Source organism: Salvia hispanica, chromosome 5, assembly GCF_029641045.1.
Source record: "Salvia hispanica isolate PSC_SH4W2 chromosome 5, Shi_PSC_v1, whole genome shotgun sequence".
NCBI lineage: Eukaryota > Viridiplantae > Streptophyta > Magnoliopsida > Lamiales > Lamiaceae > Salvia > Salvia hispanica.
In genome coordinates this window covers 21,488,893-21,509,043 of record NC_142696.1, presented here as the reverse complement: position 1 = coordinate 21,509,043, position 20,151 = coordinate 21,488,893, and the positions used below count along the sequence as shown (strand labels likewise).

Here is a 20,151-nt window from a genome sequence, read left to right as displayed (position 1 = left end):
CTTTTTCCTTTCGTTTTTTTCAGGCAGGGGAGTTTTTATTATTAAAGTAGGCGTTTTGAGTAAAATAACACTGATCTATCATCCAAAATAACACCACAAGAGGTCTCAAACTGATATTACAGTTGTAGAATACAAGATAAAGCAGAAAAGTTACGAGTCTGGATTTCCTATGTCGAGCCAAACCACTTTTGTACATAACAATGCAATACCCGGTCCCATAAAGAGTGCGGATTTTCTCTTGTATAATCATTGAGCTTTAGTAGCTAATCCTTATCTAGTAGTCTCCCTCATTTCCTCGACTTCTTCGGTTTGAATATATTCTCCTTGTAGAATTTAAGTTCTGCTATGCTTTCCTTGATGTCATCCATTGCTCTGTGTTTATTTTCCTTTTGAGGAGCCTTTCTACGGTCTAGCAAAACATATAAGGTATTGCGCATTGAGTTGAGGGAATCAAGTCGTCTCTTAAGTAAAAGCAAAAATGCAACTAAAAAAAGTAGAAGTTTGCATCTCCTGTCCTCAAAGGATTGGAGGGTAATTTGAAGGAGTCATTATACAAACACCAGAGTGGAATGATAGTGGGTGCGGGTGCGAAAATAAAAAAGAAATTCATGCTGTTATTTGGTAGAATTTGAGATAATTGAGATTGTCACCTCTTGGGTACCATCGAAGACATAATGCCTTGATACTGCTGACATCAACAAGATTGTGAGAGAAAAGGGCAGCCAAATCTGGCATGTATTTCTACAACAGCAAAATATGATAATGAGAATTGTAACAAAAAATAATTCGAAAGGTCAAATAAGCGAGAAAAGCATTACATTAGCAAGTTAACATGTACAATCCAACTATAGTACTTTAGAATACTATCAAATAATATGACGCTAATTTAATTTTCCTTACCCTTAAGAATATAAGATCCATGTAGACAGAATTTCCAGCAAGCAGAGGTGTATATGCTGTGCCGGTGTGTCTCTTCACAAATTCAATAACCTATATAGAGGGGGGTGGGGGAATGAAAAGAGAGAACAAAACAAAAGACACATAGAGACAATTAGTTTCATAAGAAAAATGAAACATAATTATACTATCCAGATTCCATGACAAATGTTAAAAAAAAGACACGGTAGTATTAACTCCCTCCATCCCATTTTAAATGTCTCACTTCTGATATGGATCGTCGCATTTTGTTTTTTAAGTAAGAATTTTGTGGGCCATATCCACTTTTTAACACTACACCATATCCACTTTTTAACACTACACATGGGTGGGTGGAGCAGTATCACTTAAAATTTAATAAACGTTATCTCCTAAATCGTCTCCAAAATAATTAGATGTAAAAATGGGACAAATGGAATGTTTGAGATGTGAAGAATGCACTTAAAGCACAAACACTTGCTGATTGTAATGCTGGTATAAGTGTTTTGGGATCAGATACTGATGCTGCTAGCTAGCTAGCAACAGTTTATATCAGAAGCAGAGAACAATAATGTGCTGCGTAGAACATTAAAATAGTCATATGTGGAAAAGTACACATATATATTGGAGAAAAATAGTGGTATATTTCATTACTTAACAAAGCACATATATATAGTGCAAGAGACTAAGCATGACTAGGACACATAACCAACGTGGGATAGTTATTCTATAACAAGCTGCATAAAAGACGATGTCTAGTTCATTTCTCCTACATACTTGGGTGGGGTCAGACACCCACATAAACTTTTTGGGTGGATATAATCGTAGAGTAAGCAAACCCCTATGAGAGTGCAACTTGGAATCTTGCATACTTCTTGCATAATATGTCAATGTCAAGTATGGCAATGATATAAGATCTGTTTATCGAATAAGAGTTAACAAAGTGATACCTGATTTTCAGCTTCATGTTCGCTTATTGTACTTTGAAGGACCCTCTCGGTCAAACCTAAGCAACAAGAGAGATTGTGTAACTAGCAATGGAGCTTCAGATCAATCATACATGCAACTTCCGAAATCAGACAACAGAGAACATTTTGGTCTAAGAGCCCACTTTCAGAATAGAGTACAAATTAATGCTAATCTTTGTGTAGTTCAAATTCAAAAATGACACCAAAAACCAGCAAATGAATGTCATATCTGAACACATCTATTAGCTTAAACTATTACTATGCCTACAGCCTATTTTCACAACAAAAAATGGTCACAGTAAGCAGAAAAGATAACCCAGATAAATGGAGCAGTGTTTAAGAAGAATATAAGTTGTTGAAGTTTTAGTCAGGAATGTTTCAGTTTCAAGGTTAAAACAAGTTACATACCACTCTCTCCATGGTGCTCTTGGCACCATTCTCCCATTTTATCAAGACACTCCTTTGATTGATGAATAACCAAATCTGGACCCTTTTGAAAGAAAAATAGAAACAATTAGTAATGCAATGCAAGTGTGAACAATTGGCTATATCACAAAGATAAGATATCAGCTTTAAGGAAAACAAGCAATAAAAGACATAAAGTCATCTATGAAAAGAATATCACTAGTAAGTACTAGTATCCTTCACCTCTTGGGAGCCTTACCTCAACGGACTTGGTCAAGTTTCCATTTGTAATAATGCAAGCAATCTCCAGGATCCTATCAACTTCAATGTTTAAACCTACATATCACCAAAAAGAGAGAAGTTCTCAGTCAATATCTATAAGCATCTTCCTGTTTTATTATGGCACACCTTTATGCCTATTCAAAAAATAATAGCATGACAATCAGGCAAATACACAAAGTAAACCAGAAAGTTTTTTCAACAGTTGCTGAAAACATTACCAGCATAACTCAGGGTTAGATTACTATAAAATGATGATTTAGAGATGTATATGAGATGCCAAACCAGTGCAATAAAGTATAAACAATTATAAACACAGTACGTTCTCTATAGTGTCTATGTAAAATTTGATACCACTTGTTGGCATGACGAAAGATCCAGGGGCAGAATTGACAACACTGAACATGAAAAAATGGCGATGGGAAAGAGATGTGTACTCTACTGAGATGGAAGCTACAGACTAAATGAAGGAATAAGGTAAAAAAAAAGGGAACATCAGGAGGAGGTAGGTTAAAGAAAAACTAACCTGGGGGATTGAGAGACGAACATCTAACTGAGGTAATTTTTTCTTATACACTCGGGAGTCATCACTCAAGCATCTTCACTGAAACCTAGGTCAAATATGAACTCTAAGTTGCCATTTCAAAAAGAAGTTAATACCAAATCTATTAATCCAAAAGACTAACTTTAGTTGTAGAATCAAGTTTTCATTCAAGAGTTGTGACAATGACCAGAGTGCTTTTAGACCACATAAGATAGATCTTAACCAAAATGTAAATCAATATGGTAGCCATCCCAATTAATAAGAAAGGAGGACACAAAACCAAAGTATGATACTGAATTTCTAAGTCCCTTCTTGGTATGATCATATGATGGAAATGAAAAGTAATTCCTACTTCCATTCTATTCATTTGCTTGGTATGATGGAATGAGAATGCAAAGGAAATGGAAAAAAATTGTCATTTCATTCCACCCTCATTTCTAACCATCAAGAAGGGCTTAAGACTTTCACTAAAAGAGCAGCGCCCTGGATCAGTTCGATTTAATCAAATCGTACTCATGCAAAATCTGTAAATAAATACAAGTCCAAAAAACACGAACAATTATTCGTTTGAATCTCACCAGTCATTTCCAGGTCAATCCACACGAGTGGCATCTTGTAATCTCCCACAATACTTTCTGAGCTTTGTTGATCCACACTCTCTTTTTCCAACAGTGTTCCATCTTCCAAGCCATTGTCTACTCCCTTCCCACTATCTGCATCACAAAGTAGCTCTAATCGACAATTTATACGACAAACGCAATGTGTTTACAGCAGCATCTTGTTGTCTTTAAAGTAATTTTACACAATTGAAAACTATGCACTTATTTCAATCAGCTTAAAGGAAAAACTTTGTGTAGCTTCGGTTACTAAAACCTTCCCAGATGAAACGACAAAACAACTACGGGGAAAATCAAACCTCTCGTTTCACAACCATCAGCGGCGATGGTGGCAGTTAGATTGTGTTCCTTAGCATCTTCGGCGTCCAGCTCAAGCAATGAAAAGGAATTCGAGAGCTTATCCATCTTACTTTTGATGATAACTGGTTGTTAATCGAGCCACCGCGGAAACAAATAATGAAAATAATTAAATAATTAGTGAGTAAACCTAATGCAGACGCTGTAGAGCACTTCGTGTTAAGAGATCACGAAGAAGATAGAAACTGTAAATCCAGCCCTAAATTAGATATTTTCATCAAGTTAGAGTGAGTGATAATTTCAAAATATTATGATATTTCAGCGGTGATAGGTCTTATACCAAGAAGAAAGATGGTGAAGAAAACCTGATTGGATTTGGCTTGTTACGGCGGCGGTGGCCAAGTGATGAACAATCGATAGTCGACTGGTTGCAGAGCAAGGTGCCACTGAAACGTACGAATTAAAATGCTACTTATAATAAACAGTGGTATACTGTATGTTTTTAATGTCAAAATTTAAAATACTAGTAATAACTTTTCTTTATAATTTGTATATTCAGCGTTAGTATTATATAAAACTATTATCACCCCGTGCGTTGCACGACTCATTGAAATTTCTTCACACAAAATTGAAAATGTCAATTTACTTAAACAAATGAAATGATAAAAGATAAAATTATAGAGAATTTATAAATCACATCTAAAATTTTATAGAGTTTATAGATCACATTAATTAAAAACAAAAAAAACAAAATAGCTTCCCGTATTGTCTTGTTGATTATTTTAAATAATATTGAAAATAAAATATTATATTTATATTTTTTATATTTGAATTGGTCATCAATCTCATTAATTACTGATCAATAAACATTCAATAATTCTATTAATTGAGAATCGATTAACAATAGATAGTTAATAATCTATTACTGAAAAATAATGGATTAGGATGCAACCAAGAAATGAAAATTTCAATAAAAAATATGAATTCCCAAAATCGCCTATGCTCATGCAACTCTACCCACCCGCTCTTCTCCGTTCATCATCTCCAACACTTTCATTGTCATGCGTCGACCCCATCTTTTCAATTAATAAAAACACAAACAACAAATATTAGTAACAAAATATAGTCACACAAAAAGAGTGTGCAAAGTAAACAAATTGTTTTTTTTCCATAAAATTCAGTGAAGCAATAGAAGGTAGTAAGTGACGTACAAGCAAACAAAGATAGGAGTATATTTATAGCCATGGATTTAAATTGTATCCATATATTCTTTATTTGTAACGGCTTTAATGTTAAATAGTGCAACAAATAATAATTGTTAAGGAAAATAAAAATAATTAGTAATTAAATAAAATTAATATCATTAAATCTTAAAAGTTTTATAACATTGATTCATGATTCACGATTTAAGCATGAACGATGATCTATATCAAAATTTATTACTACGTGTTTATTAACCGTGGTAATTTGATTGGTCCAAAATGGAAGATAATCTAATTATTTTGCTACACTAATATGCGGTTACTATATTTTGTGGCCATCAAATCTATTCATACAATAAAAGAATTAGATGCAAAACTAAGATGATTTAATAATTTCTTTACATAAAAAAATTATAGGAGAACCATTTCTCCACATAATTTTTTGGCAACAAAATCGATTGATAATAATAATAATATGTAAAAAAAAGAATTGTTATAGCTAAGACATAAGAGCACTCCCAATGGCGTCGGCGAAAACTCGGCGATTTTTCGCCGAAAATCGCCGAGTTTTCGCCGACCAATGAAAGGAATTCGGCGAAAAATCGGCGATTTTTCTCCCGATTTAACGCCATCCGGCGATTCATCGCCGAAAAATCGCCGAATCATCGCCGCCCACTGTGGGCGCGATTCGGCGATAATTCGGCGTTTTTTTTTTTTTTTTTTTTTTTTTTTTAAACGGCTAAATTTGTTAAATCCACCACTATAAATACTTCCTCTTCCTCCTCCATTCATCACACACAATTCTCTCAATTTTTCAATCTCTTTCTCAATCTTCAATCTTCAAAATTATGAGCTCTAGTAGGAAAAATTCTCGAAAAAGTAAGGGTAAGGGCAAAGAGTCGAGTTCGCAACTTCCCAACACTGATGAAGCAAATGAGCAGTGGATGAGCTCGTTGTTGTCGTTGGGTTCATTATAAATCTATTTATTAAACACATTTGTAGGGAAAATTAAATAATATTAAAAATGATGATGTAAAAATGAAATGTTGAGTTAGGGAGAAATAAGGGAGAAACCATTGGAGCAGTTGGCTAAAAGTTGGCTAAAAACTGGGGATAAATTATGGTACTGATGTGGCGCGGATGTGGCAGAAATAAGGGAGAAATAAGGGAGTTTTAAGGGAACCCATTGGGAGTGCTCTAAGATATTAAAACAAAACTAACAAAAAATAAAATTTAAATATGAACTAACATAACGTAAAACACAGACCAATCCTCAAATAGGATTTCAAAGTGCAATGTTCATTTCACCTTCTCTCACACGACTTTCATTCCACAGCCTCCGATTCGCTTCTTTCATGTCGTCGCCTTTCACTCTCTCTCACATAAGTAATCTCCACCGCCTCCTTGACTCTGTCTTCATTGACTGAGTTATGCTAGATTGTAGGTCTTCGAAGAAGGTGAATTCCTTGGTTTCAATTTTCTTCTTCTAATAGTATCACAATATGAGTAATGTAATAATCAAACAAAAAGAGTTAATAAATAGATGAATATAAATATACTACTTTTGGGAAGTTTTTATGCAAGCAATAAGGAAGTGAGTAAAAAGAATGCAAATAACACGTAGTACTATTTATAGACAAAAAAAATAAAGAAATGTCTAGACATTAACCAACAGCCATAAATTTACATTAAATTATTATTCTTGAAACGTCTCATGCCAAATTCCTTACAAAATGTTGTTCCAAAAGATTATTAATACAATACAATTCTTAATAAAAATGGCGGTTACAAATTAATGTATAATTCAATTCTTAATAAGACAACGGTTATAACGCTTATAATTAAATATTCCATGACTTAATTATTGAGGCCCTATATCATTCATATTTAAATTTTGGTTGTCCGTTTCTTAAAGTTTATATATTCGAATTTAACCCTGGAATTCATAAATATTCATATTAAGACTAAAACTCGCCTTTTATATATGTATAGATTATAGAAATAGGGGGTGACCAAAATAACCAAAATCGAATATCCGATCCGAATCAATCCGAAATTTAAAACTCGATTCAGTTTTTTGATTCGGTTCGGAGAAAAAAATGCTAAAACTGGATTTCTTGTTAATAAACTTTATTTGTGTTAATTTTTTGTATTAATAAATGTAATACTAATATTTAGATATAAGGATTGTAATAATTTGGATATGTTAATTGGTTGTATAATTTTTGTGTTAATTATAGAAAATTAATTTTTGAATTTCACTTTTTTTAGATATACAATATTGGTTTTTCGAGTTCTGAATTTTAGTTTGGATTTCGGTTTTCTGATTTTTGTAGATATATTTTTGGAATTTTGGTTTTTATAATTTCAGTTTAGTTTTCACAGAATTTCAGTTTTTTAGTTTGGTTCGCTTTGAAAAAAAATGAACCGAAAACCGAATGCTCACCTTAGCATAGAAATTCATAGAGAGTAAAAAGAATGGATAAGCCAAAATTGAAAAATATAATCATTAACAAGGTGTTGAAGCACAACAACATTTGAATATAACAATCTTTATCGAAATTATCAATTACACTTAAGCATTAAATTATTTTGACGAGAATTATTATCACGCCGCCCTATGTGTCGTCATTGCTGCTTCGCGGAGCCACTCCGTGATGTCGCTTATAAACTCTATATTGATTGCATATTTTTTCTTTGTCATGTTTAATAACTTGATTAATTATTTTTATTTTAATTATTTATTTTATTTAGCTAAAAACTAAATCAATTATGAGATATATTCGAATTCGAATAATATAACATCTAACTACAGTATACAATTTCACTGTTACTCCTCATCATTCAATACTCGCACTTATTTATGTAAACTTACATTTTAATTTTAATGTTAGTATAAAAAGGGCTTTATTATCAAATTAAGCGAATATTGGGAAAATAATTATGTCATTGACAAGCATTTATTTTCACATCAAAGGAAAAGGTGCTAGTAAATTTTGTGTCTCCAAGTGAATGACACGTGTTAAATCACAACAATATTTAAATATAACAGTCTTTATCGAAATTATCAATTACACTTAAGCATTAAATTATTTTGACGAGAATTATTACCGCACCGCCATATGTGTTGTCATTGCTGCTTCGCGGAGCCACTCTGTGATGTCGCTTATAAACTCTATATTGATTGCATATTTTTTCTTTGTCATGTTTAATAACTTGATTAATTATTTTTATTTTAATTATTTACTTTATTTAGCTAAAAACTAAATCAATTATGAGATTTATTCGAATTCGAATAATATAACATCTAACTACAGTATACAATTTCACTGTTACTCCTCATCATTCAATACTCGCACTTATTTATATACACTTACATTTTAATTTTAATATTAGTATAAAAAGGGCTTTATTATCAAATTAAGCTAATATTGGGAAAAGAATTATGTCATTGACAAACTTTTATTTTTCACATCCAATAAAGGGAAAGGTGCTAGTAAATTTTGCGTCTCCAAGTGAACGACACGTGTTGATTTTGCATCTTTAAAAAAGTCACATTGATAGCACGTCTCTAAAAAATGAATTGTTTGAATTGGAGAAGCAAACTTAAGTCTTATTGTCCGTGTGACCCGAGTTTGAATACTCCAGTAGACAAAAATTTATTTTTTATTAATCATTTAGCTAGCATATGAAAAGCATATTTTATTTTGCTGGTACATTTTATTGTAATGTATCATATGTCAATAATTAATTAAATAATTTTGATTTATATACTATACTCCATCATCTACCAATAATAGTTTTATCGGTGACAACACAAGTTTTAGTCTAAAATTGTTAAATATGAGAAGGAAAAATATAAAATGGGTAGAGAGAGAGAGAAAAAAAGCGGATTAAAGTATGAGAAAGAAGATCAAAAAAATGAGTAAAAAATTGCGAGAATAACTTTTCTTTTTTAGTACTTCCTCCATTTCATAGTAGTGGAGTCATTTTGGAGACGTAAAAATGAGTTTCATTTTTCATTTTTTAGATGAAGATGATCTATTTAAAATCAAGGTCGGCATAGTCTAGGGGTGTCGAAACGGGTATCAGCGGGTACCCGCACCCGATTTTGTCCCCAAAGACAGTCCCGATACCCGTCCCGCACTGTATCAGGTATTACCCGATACCCGTGTCGGGTATCCCGCACCCGACGCCGCGGGTACCCGACCCGACCATTTTTTTTGTTTTTTTAATCTTATTATTGTTGTTATTTGTATATTTTACTCCATAATATACTACCATAATATGCTCAAGATGTTTCGAAACTAGTTACTACCAATATATGCTCAATTGTTGATTATCATCTGTAAATATCCTTGATTTAGATGAATTAATCTTAAAACAAATAAAAATTTCAAAGACCAAAGATGAGTAATGAGTGTTCAATCATTCATATACACATATACACACAATATATGTATATCTAAAGTCTAAACCTTGTATATGATACATAATATATTATGTAAATAAAGATTCTAAAAATTAATTTAGTATGTTATTGTGTATGTGTTATTGGAATTAGAAGATTATAAAAGTTAAACAAACTTAACTCTGATAATAAGGATAAAAGATAAAAAAAAGTGTTGTACTTGCATATTTAAAATTTTAAATGATGACATACAAAATTCTAATATAATTATAAACAATCAGGTAATTGTCGGGACTAACGGGTATACCCGTTCAGGTATCGGGTATACCCGATACCCGCAAATCCCAAAAAATGTGAATACCTAATCCCGACCCATTACCCGTTTCCGTCGGGTAGGAAATTACCCGATACCCGCTATCCGTTTCAACACTCCTAGCATCTGTCATTATATACAATGATTGATATTTTGTCATATTAAGCGTCTTTGGTCACCATCAATGAGAGTTCCGCGGCGCTTCCGATAGATGTGGACAACGAGGATGAAGCTTTGGTCGACGAAGAGGGTGTGAATGGTGTCGTACAATATGTGGTGAATGTGTTCGATGGAGAGGAGTTAAATGGTGACGATCTCTTTGAAATCGAGGTCGACATTGTCTATCCGTCAGCCAATATTCTCGATAGAAACAAATATTAACATTTGGTTAGATGCGGTAACACCCCTTACTCGGATAGTTTTAACCGAATAAGTGGTGTCACATCTCGGTATGATCAATAAACAAAAACATGTTTATTTAACCTATATAACGTTTTTTTTTGTTTACGCCCAAGGCACGACACTATTAAAAGATTAAGCTAAAACTACTAACACAACCTTTACCACTGTACATAACAAAAGATAACGTTAACTTGTTCGATAATATATACACAACCTTACATTTACAACTAACTATTTACAACCAAAAGCTACCATAAGCATGTCACGTGGAAACTTCAACTTAACAGCAAAAAGAAGGATAGTGACTTGACACGTGCTGCTGCCAAGAAGCTAGTTCACTCGCTTCTATACTCTGCAAGAGGGAGAAGAAAGGGGGGTGAGCTTTAAAAAGCTCGTAGTGTAATCGCATTCCAGAATAAAATCTCTAAAACTTCAATCTATATCATTATCGCAAAGTAAACACTTTATTAACCTGAATGTCGTACAACACATGTTCAAATTACGTCTGGCGTCAATATACAAGTTCAAAACAATATCACCCAATATAAGCATTCACATTAGTTTGAATCATTTTTAGGAATCACGTATATCGTTTGCAATTAAACAACACCTTTAGCATTCAAATAACTATGACAGACAAACAGTACAACATCATAATCATATTAATAACATAGTACTTTCAATAATAACCATCTATCACCGATCAATCAGAACCATATAACACGACACCACATGTAATCCGATTTGCTGTCACTTTCTTTCATCAATCAACATAATTTTATTTGAGGAAAACATAACTATTTTAAAGAAGTCAAGGCACAAACATATTACTTCTAAAACAAAAACCCTAAGTTATGTTTAGTGATGGACACGAGTACACGGACACTATAAGTAGCCCGATGAGGGCCCATGTCATGTATACATCTGGGTCAGATACTATCAGATGTTGTATATCTCTCATATGGCCTATTGTAAGGCACCTGTCACATATTACCCGTATAGGGCTCATATCAACTATCAACATATCATATGGATCATCGCTTCGGTTATTGATAAGTCGTATTCTAAACCTTGGTTACTGGTCAGTATGTCGTGAATTACATGTATTATCTGCAAAACAGTTGCTTAAGTGTGCAGGATTGAAGGATCCAAGCCAGTAGGTGGCGATTCGTGTGACGCAAGTGAAAAAGGGCACTAGAAGGGTGCGACACTGACCAGAATGCACGCCAGAGAAAAGGCTCGAGATGGAGAAGGAGGATAGCTGGGATGATTATTTTACAAGGGCAAAAAGGTCAAAATGCGGGAGAAGTCTACCCTAAAAACAAGGGCAAGCCTCCCTATAAAAGGAGACATTTGGAGAGAGAGAAAGAGTTCAGTTCGGAGTTTGACAATCACTTAGTAGAATTCTCTCTAGAAGATCCATCCTTCAGCATTATCCTACCTCTCGTTCCTCGCCACAGCCATGGTCACTTAACGTCCAAGAGTCTGCCGGAGAAGTCATCAGTTCGCCTTTCCAGCCAATTGTCGCAGTAGTATAGTAGTATCATCGCCCGGAGTGGCAAAAACAATCTTAATCGCTTTCTTAGTTAAAGTTTACTTGTTTTCATCGCTAGTTATTCTGCAAACACTCATCGTTGTTGCCTTTTGAAGTACTTTGTTAAATTCCAGCTTTTACGTTATGAAGTTTCTATTTCGCATGTCACTTTGGTTTGAGTTTGCTTCATTCTGCCTAGGAAAGTTAGATTTAGTCATTGCTTTCAATTTCTAAGTTTTATTTCTTGTCGAGAGCGGTTGATTTGAAGTTGTAGCTAAGTTAGTCAAGTTTTTATGCATGAATTTCCTTTCTGCGTAGTGATTACCACCTTGCATGTCAGCCAGTAGAAGCAAAAGCTGCAGTTACCGTTTAATTTAAGTTTAAGCATTTTAATCAATGAATCTTGAGTTTGAATTTATGAATCTGAAGTTTAGTTATGGTGTCTGTGTTCATATGATTTTTGTCAATACTTGGTGAAGAAGAAAACGTCAAAATCAACTTTAGTTTGAACCACTTTTACTTTTAAGTTACTTTTTACTTTTGTTCCCTACTTTTCAGAGGTACTATCCAGACTTGTCAGAAAGCCCCCAGCCATCAGATACACTTTGTTTTCTAACTTTCCTCTTTTAGTAACTGTCTACTTTCCGTATGTCTCTGATACACCTTGTCCCCTACTTTCACGAACACTCTCATATGTCTGTTATTTTTCCGCCTACTAGTCAGTAGAGTACTTCCTTATTTCCTGTCTAGGTAAAATCTCAACCCAAGCGTGGTAGCTAACCAAACACCCAGGAAAGTCACCACGGTTATCTAAACGTGTCCATCCTCGTGGGATTCGACCCTTACCTCCGCTATACTAATCAGTAGAAGTGGGTTGAGGAAATTTGTTTGAAGTCAGGTCTCGGTCGTCGTATCAACGACTCAGCTGGGTCGGGAATCTCTTCCTGATCAGTTGGATACACTCCAATTCCACATGCGAAACCATCGAGGACAGAGAACCTAGACGGCACTTCAGTTATCCGAAATTCGAGTGATCAAACATGTGTGCAGTACTGCTGTCCTATGGCATGCCAACTATACCCTGTGATTCACTCAAGCAATGAGGTATAACACAATTATTTCATATCAACTTTCACATTATTCAACACATATAACTAATTAAATCACTTTGCATCTCATAAGAAATACCAAACAACAATTTCAATATCTCATAATTCAATATCACTATTTCTGTCACTTTACCTTGAAGTATACAATCCACACAATTATTTTTAAGTTTGGTTGCATAAGCATACAAATCACATAAACAAGTAGTAATATTTATCGAAGTTAAAGGAATTAAATTCTAGGACATGCGTACACTACATGTGCACGTCAACAAAAACTCTTTTACTTGCTTACTCAACCCTGCATCTGCCCCTTTCCCCTATCACTTGCGCTTGCACTTGGTTAACCTAATTTTTCAAACAATCACATATACAATTTATAAACAAACACTTAAAACACAAGTAAAACCAAATCATCACCTTTATCTATTTCACTTTCTATACTATTTCCTTCATCACAAAATAAGTCAACTAAAACATATATACAAGTTAAAACATTCCTATCTACATTTATAGCAAAAAGAAGCAAAGTAATTTGATAATATTGTTCAATAACTTCGGAAAATGAAAGCTATACCCGGCTGTCCCAGAAATATAAGCCTCACAATTACATTTTTCTCCATAAAACATACCTAATTAATTTTCAAAATATGTGACAACAACTTTATTTTAAAATTAAGAGTGAATTACATTTTTAGGCTCTATACTTTCAACAACGAACATTTGCAGTCCCTACACTTACAAAATATCATTTGCGGTCTTTATACTATACCACTTGCTCATTTCAGGTGCTTTTTCACTTTTTGACCATATTTTTGGACAAAAACGTCCCAAAAAACCTATAGGGCATTTTTGTACACCTCTAAAAGTAGGTATTTATTTTGATATTTATGTTAGTTTGGATACTTTAACTATGATCTGTGTTTTATTCGAATAATTTTTGTTTGGATTGGTTATGAGCAGAACTAGCAAAAAGAAGGGTGTGGCTTAAGTGCCTACCCAATTTTATTTTATTTTTTTCAGTTTTTCTTCTTCAAAATTTTTTCAAATTTTACAAATTATGTTTAGCCCTTGTAGAAATTCTGCAGGAGAGTAAATGGTCATTGTTGAATGAATGAGAAGGGCTGAATCTGTGAGAGTAACTGACAGAAATTAAAATGATTTTGAGCTTCAGGAAGAAGCAACCTAGTTGGCAATAAAAAAACAACACCAATATAATGTTATTTTTAATTGCTATTACTCTATACTTTTCAAATATTAATATATTATTACATTAATTGTGCTTAAAAGCCACAATAAATTAAAGATTTCTAAATATTTTTAAAATGTGAATCATTTTTTTATAAATTTCATTTTAATTGATTCATCTTAGTTTGAGGAAATAGAATATGTGCTTTATAATAAATCGAATTTATTAATTTAAAATCCAAGATTAAAACTATGCATATATTTTATACTATAACCAATCCAAAAAAAAATATTTGAATAAAATATAAATCACGGTTAAAGTATCTAAATTAACATAAATATCAAAATAAGTACCTATTTTTGGAGGTGAGTGTACAAAAATATCCTTTAGACTTTTGGGGGTGTTTTTGTCCTAAAATTTGGTCAAAAAGTGAAAAAGCACCTGAAACGAGCAATTGGTATAGTATGGAGACCGCAAATGATATTTTGCAAGTATAGGGACCGCAAATGTTTGTCGCTGAAAGTATAGAGCCTAAAAATGTAATTCACTCTAAAATTAAACTCATAACCAACAGTCTTTTTATATCAACCAACAACTAAACCTCTTTCACCATATCCTTTTTAAGCATCAACAACCAATATCAAACTTCACAATAAAATCAGTCCCAATATTATACAATATCAAAACTATCAAGAAGGTAACTTTAAAATCAATATCAAGAGCTTATGGACACAAATAATTTCCAACATCATATTTTCTATCACCTCCATGCTTATAATATCATAACATACTTCCAATTACATAATTCCATAGCCAATTTACACAAAAGCATCAAAGCTACTAAACCCCCAAATTCAAGAATCCTAATTTCGACTCCAACAAAAAGAATCACATCAAATTAACATCACTACTATACTTAGAAACAAGATTAAAGAGGTTATGGAAGAATCCAACCTCTAATTCTAACTAATTTGAAAAGCTAAGTGGAGGTGGGTTTGCAACCTAAGCTCCAAAATTAAGAGAAAGTAGGAGGAGTTGAGATGGATTGGTGGTGTGTGCTACATATTTTACGGTGGAGTGGCCGGAGTTGTTGCGGTGGCTGATCTGAGGGAGTAGAGGAGTTGTCGAAAATTTACAGAGAGGGAAGAAGTTTGCATGGAGAGAGAGCGCGAAAGGGAGAGAACAAGGATGAGTTTTGATCGGAGAGGATCACCTCCCCCACCTTATACACCATTTGCTACCCCACCAATAGAACAGTGTCATGTGTTTATTCTTTAAAATGCAAAATCTCCTACATTATTTGCTATCCCACCAATATAATAGTGCCATATGTATATTGTTTAAAATATAAAATTAAGGATTAAAATTTCCATTAAATACTACTCCCCCCGTCCCACTTTAGGAGTCCCGGTTTACTATTTTTGGATGTCCCACTTTAGGAGTCCCGGTTGGAATATTCCATAATTGGTAATAGGCCCCGCATTCCACTTACCTTTTTCCACTCACGTTTTATTATAAAACTAATATATAAAAGTAGGACCCACATTCCACTATCTTTTTTCACCAACTAAATCGAAAGCTAAATCGGTCAACTTGAGTAGCATATCAACATATTTATTGAGGTTAGTCGTTGCAATCATTCCGTCTTCGATGAGGTTGTATAGATATGGTTTGTGTCGGGCTAAATCGGTGTCGAATGGAAGGAATCTCGCCGAAATTGAGTGCATAATTTCTAGGGTTTTAGAATTAAAACAGTAGTCGTATAGCTCCAAATTTAAGGATCTTCGTCGTTAAGCTTAGATAGCGTGTGTATGAAGGTCGTCGACGGTAGTGCATTTGCAGGTCGGCGCCGGCTTTCTGTCGGGGTAAAGAGAAAGGGTCGTTGCTAGGGTTTATAAGGAGCGGCGCCCATAGGTTTTGGAGGAGGAAAATCATTATATATGGCTGTATAATCTATGGTTTAATCCCTAAGTGTATTATTTGTTTAGTTATATTCTAATTAATTGAATTAATTAGTTTGCGCCTCTTAATTTGGACCGGGCCAATTTAATAAATTCGATTGGGCCATTCCTATTCTATGTTAGGGCATGTGTTATTTTTTATTGGCCTTTAGTGTATTGACCTCTATAATCATTATGTAATTATAATTAATAATTTTATTAGAAGCTATAATATTTCAAATTTATTGTATTTTCTGGAATGTATGTATTTAGTATTTGTAGTTTAAAATGAGTAAATTATGTCTTCATGAAGTTGTTTTATTCATAATATGGTGTAATATTATTTAGAAAAAAATTACAAAATTTTGGTTTTAAGTATATGACATTTATTTTTTCTACTTGAGGATATTTTTTTAAACCTTATAATTATATCTTGGTATTGATTAGAGTTTTATTTGAACTTTTATGTAATTTATTTTTAGTTAATAAGAATAAATTGTTTTGTATATATATAAAATAGAAGAATTCGTTTGAATTATTTTTTGTTAAATTCAATTGTACTAAATATATTTTATTTTTTAACGCAATTACTAAATAATGAATATTTTCTAAAACCTTATAAGAATATCTTGGTATTGCTTAGATTCTTATTTGAACTATTTTATAAAGTTTTTATAGTTAATAAGTATAATTTGGTTTCTAATTATATTATTTGCATTAAATCCTTAATATTTTGTTGGCTCTTAGTGTATTGGTCTTTATAATGTCTATGTAATTATGTGGTTATAATTATATTATTTGCATTAAATCCTTAATATTTTAGATATATCGTATAATTTGGAATGTATGTATTTAGTATTTTTAGTTTTAAATGAGTAAATTTTATATTTTGAAGAAAGTTTTGTTATACACGTATGTTGGTCCAATTTAATAAATCTGATTAGGCCACTTTTTAATCTTTGTTTGGGTATTTGTTTTAATTTATATTGGGGTATTTTTTTTTAGTGTATTGATATTTATAATTGATGTGTAATTTTAATCAAGATATTTTTGTTTAAGCTATAACATTAATCACAGATTCCTAGTTCCTCCACGTTAACAAACTTCAGGTAAAATTATGCGCTATTAAGATTATCTAGATATTAAACATTCGACCCAAACCAAACCAAAATCCGCAAATTTTAAAAAAAATATGAACGCAATCTAATTCGATTCCACCATCTCGCCTATTTCCAAGGCTTAAACTCTGAATTTGAAGCCGTATTTGGAAAAGGGCATTTCCTTTCTCCGCTGGCTCTCCTCCCTCATGTCCTTTTATTACACTACATTTCATGATTGAAGGATTGTTAATAGTAGCAGTATTTTCTTTAAGTAACAGTTTATGATTTATAATTATATAAATCATATGCTAAATATAAAATGGTTCATTAGTAATATTGATCATTTGTTTTATAAATCTTTATAATCTTTTGAATACAAAATATAAATAGTTTCTATTCTTTATTTTCAATAATTTTTACATATTTTCTATATATTCCTTATTTTTATTTAATTTATTTTAAATATATTTTCTTATTTTTTGAAAATTACTTGGCCCGTGCATAGCTCGAGTGGTAAAACTAGTTTCTTAAAACCCATGCCGAACTCAACTGGGACTCCTAAAGTGGGACGGAGGGAGTAATATATCTTCTATGCCAACATAATATTTTCATGTAGAGAAATGAAATAAAAAGAAAATAAAAATAATACCTTAAATATTAAACCCTAAAGTAAATTATTTGTCATTTACATCTAAAAACCAAACACTAAAACAATTGAACTTTACGGCGCATCAAAACATCAAAATTGCTTCAATTTGATTCTCTAACTCCTAGGATTTCCAAGGGCATCACGTGGTTAAGTGCATAGGTAAGTTAATTAGAATTGAAGTTATTACACTGCATGGATCATTATATTATCTAATTTTTAATAAGGAGTTTTGAATTTGTTTTAGTTAAGTGATCATTATTAGTTCCATGGACATGATATTATATTATTATTCAATTTTTTATGAACGCGTGAAGTTTTTGAATTTGTTTTAATTAAATTATCTTGATGAGTTCCATGCATATAATATTTTGATTTATTTAAATGCACAAAATAAGATTAATATTCTAGAAGTAGGGATATTACATTGTTAGGCACCACCGGTGAAAATTTCACCAACATGAGCTCCACTATGCGTGGTGAAAAAAGGTGCGACAACAAAAGGACAAGCTGTAAATGAGGAATAAGCCCCTGTCCAGCCCACCCCCAAACTTTTTGAGCTTCTTTTGGAAACTTTTTGGGGCAACTAGGCACCAAACTTCTCTTTTCTACTACCTCCCATCCCCAAACTTTTTGTACTTCTTTTGGAAAACTCTTTGGGGCAACATGCACCAAACTTCTCTTTTCTACTACCGCCCACCCCTAAACAGAAGGACAAACGGAAGTAGTGAATCGGTCCTTAGGTACTCTTCTTCTTGCTCTAGTTTTTGATAATAAGATGTCTTGGATGTGTGTCTACCCATTGTCAAGTTTGCTTATAGTAGGACTACCATTCCACTACTAAGTTGTCTTCTTTTGAAATTGTTTATGGGTTTAATCCTCTAACCCCGTTGGACTTGTCCACGATAGGTTTGTCTTTGCCATATATGCTTGATGTAGGGGTGAAGAGAAGGCTGAGTTCGTGAAGAAATTACATGCTCAAGTGCAAGAGAGGATTCAGGAGAAGGGGGAGCAAGTGGCCCACCAAGTGAACAAGGGTCGCAAGAAGATGATTTTCGAGCCAATGGATTGGGTTTGGGTGCACCTTAGGAAGATACGCTTTCCCGACAAGACCAAAGGGAAGCTTTCCCCAAGGGGAGATGACCCGTTCCTTGTGTTGGCCCGTTCCTATGTGATCGACTTGCTCGGTGAGTACAATATGAGTTGCATGTTCAACGTGGCTAACTTGAGTCTTTTTGATTTTGTAGGTAGCCCCAATTTGAGGATTAATCCTTTCCAAGAAGGGGAGGATGATGCGACCTCGCGTGAAGGGCCCATGACGAGGCCGGGCTACGAGAGGGGCTGTCCACTTTCATTCAAAAGGCCATGCGGGAGGAGTCTATGAAGGTGGAGGAGCCGATGATGAGGATCGTGTTGAACAATGAAGATCGGCCGGGGGTGCAAAGAACGAGGCCTGGGAAGGGCACCCGGCCGGGTCTGGAAAACCAACAAGGTGTATAAAAACGACACCCGACTGGGTGATTTTTCCCTTTTGTAATTCACCGGTCGGGTTTGGCGACGAAACAGAGAGAGGTCTCAAAATGGCACCCGGCCGGGTGACTCTTGCCCGAAAATCCACCTGACCGTGTGACACTTTGGACCATTAGTATAAATACCTTTTGATGTAATTTTTTATTCTAGATTTTAGCTGAATTAAAATTACTTCCCTAGTGAGTTTCCTCTTTGAGGACTGTATCCAAATTCCTTCATGCTTGTCTCATTCTTAGATTGATTCAAGTAAATGTATGCATCAATGTGGGTGTAGCCATTGTGTAGTGGAGCCAAGGGGTGATTAGAATTGATGAAAGTTGCCTAGGGCTGTTTCCATCTTTTTTGTCAAGGTCCTTTATTGTAACTCTAATTCCTCATCAAATACACATTCTCTCATTTCTTATCTTCCATGGATCTCTATTTTGGATCTAGTTTTTGTGGCTAGATCCACTATATCTTTGTTTATTTTGTGTTTTGTTATTGGAGCTACACTTTGGGCATAATCTTGGGGTAATTTCATGGATCTAAACAATCAAGATCATTATAAGGGATACATGTCATTGTAAAATTTTGGAAATGTTTAGACACAAGCATGCCGCATAAGAAAGAGCAAGATGGAGTTTCAGAATGAGTTTGAAGACTAGTAACTTTTCGGCATTGTCTGTTTGGAGATGTGCCATAATGGTTCAAGAACCTTCGGATTGGGTCGATAGCTGGGTGGAATGAATTAAAATTGGAAATTTTAAGAAGTTC

General features: G+C 33.5%; 1 protein-coding gene and 1 long non-coding RNA gene across 2 annotated transcripts; both read right to left on the bottom strand.

Moving 5' to 3' along the window:
• Positions 1 to 76: 76 nt before the first annotated feature.
• On the bottom strand, positions 77 to 4,536 carry LOC125188400 (Polynucleotidyl transferase, ribonuclease H-like superfamily protein). Its single transcript, XM_048085217.2, has 9 exons — positions 4,391 to 4,536; positions 4,028 to 4,150; positions 3,690 to 3,824; positions 2,548 to 2,624; positions 2,292 to 2,373; positions 1,866 to 1,921; positions 901 to 990; positions 651 to 741; positions 77 to 409 (listed from the first exon to the last, which is right to left on the bottom strand). Exons 2-9 carry the CDS (start codon positions 4,131 to 4,133, stop codon positions 288 to 290), a joined length of 759 nt encoding a protein of 252 aa, XP_047941174.1. The 5' UTR covers positions 4,134 to 4,150; positions 4,391 to 4,536; the 3' UTR covers positions 77 to 287.
• Positions 4,537 to 10,524: 5,988 nt separating this feature from the next.
• On the bottom strand, positions 10,525 to 15,406 carry LOC148926438 (uncharacterized). The gene is made up of 2 exons (XR_016130274.1): positions 15,137 to 15,406; positions 10,525 to 10,705 (listed from the first exon to the last, which is right to left on the bottom strand). It is a non-coding gene; the product is annotated as an uncharacterized LOC148926438 (long non-coding RNA).
• Positions 15,407 to 20,151: the final 4,745 nt, after the last annotated feature.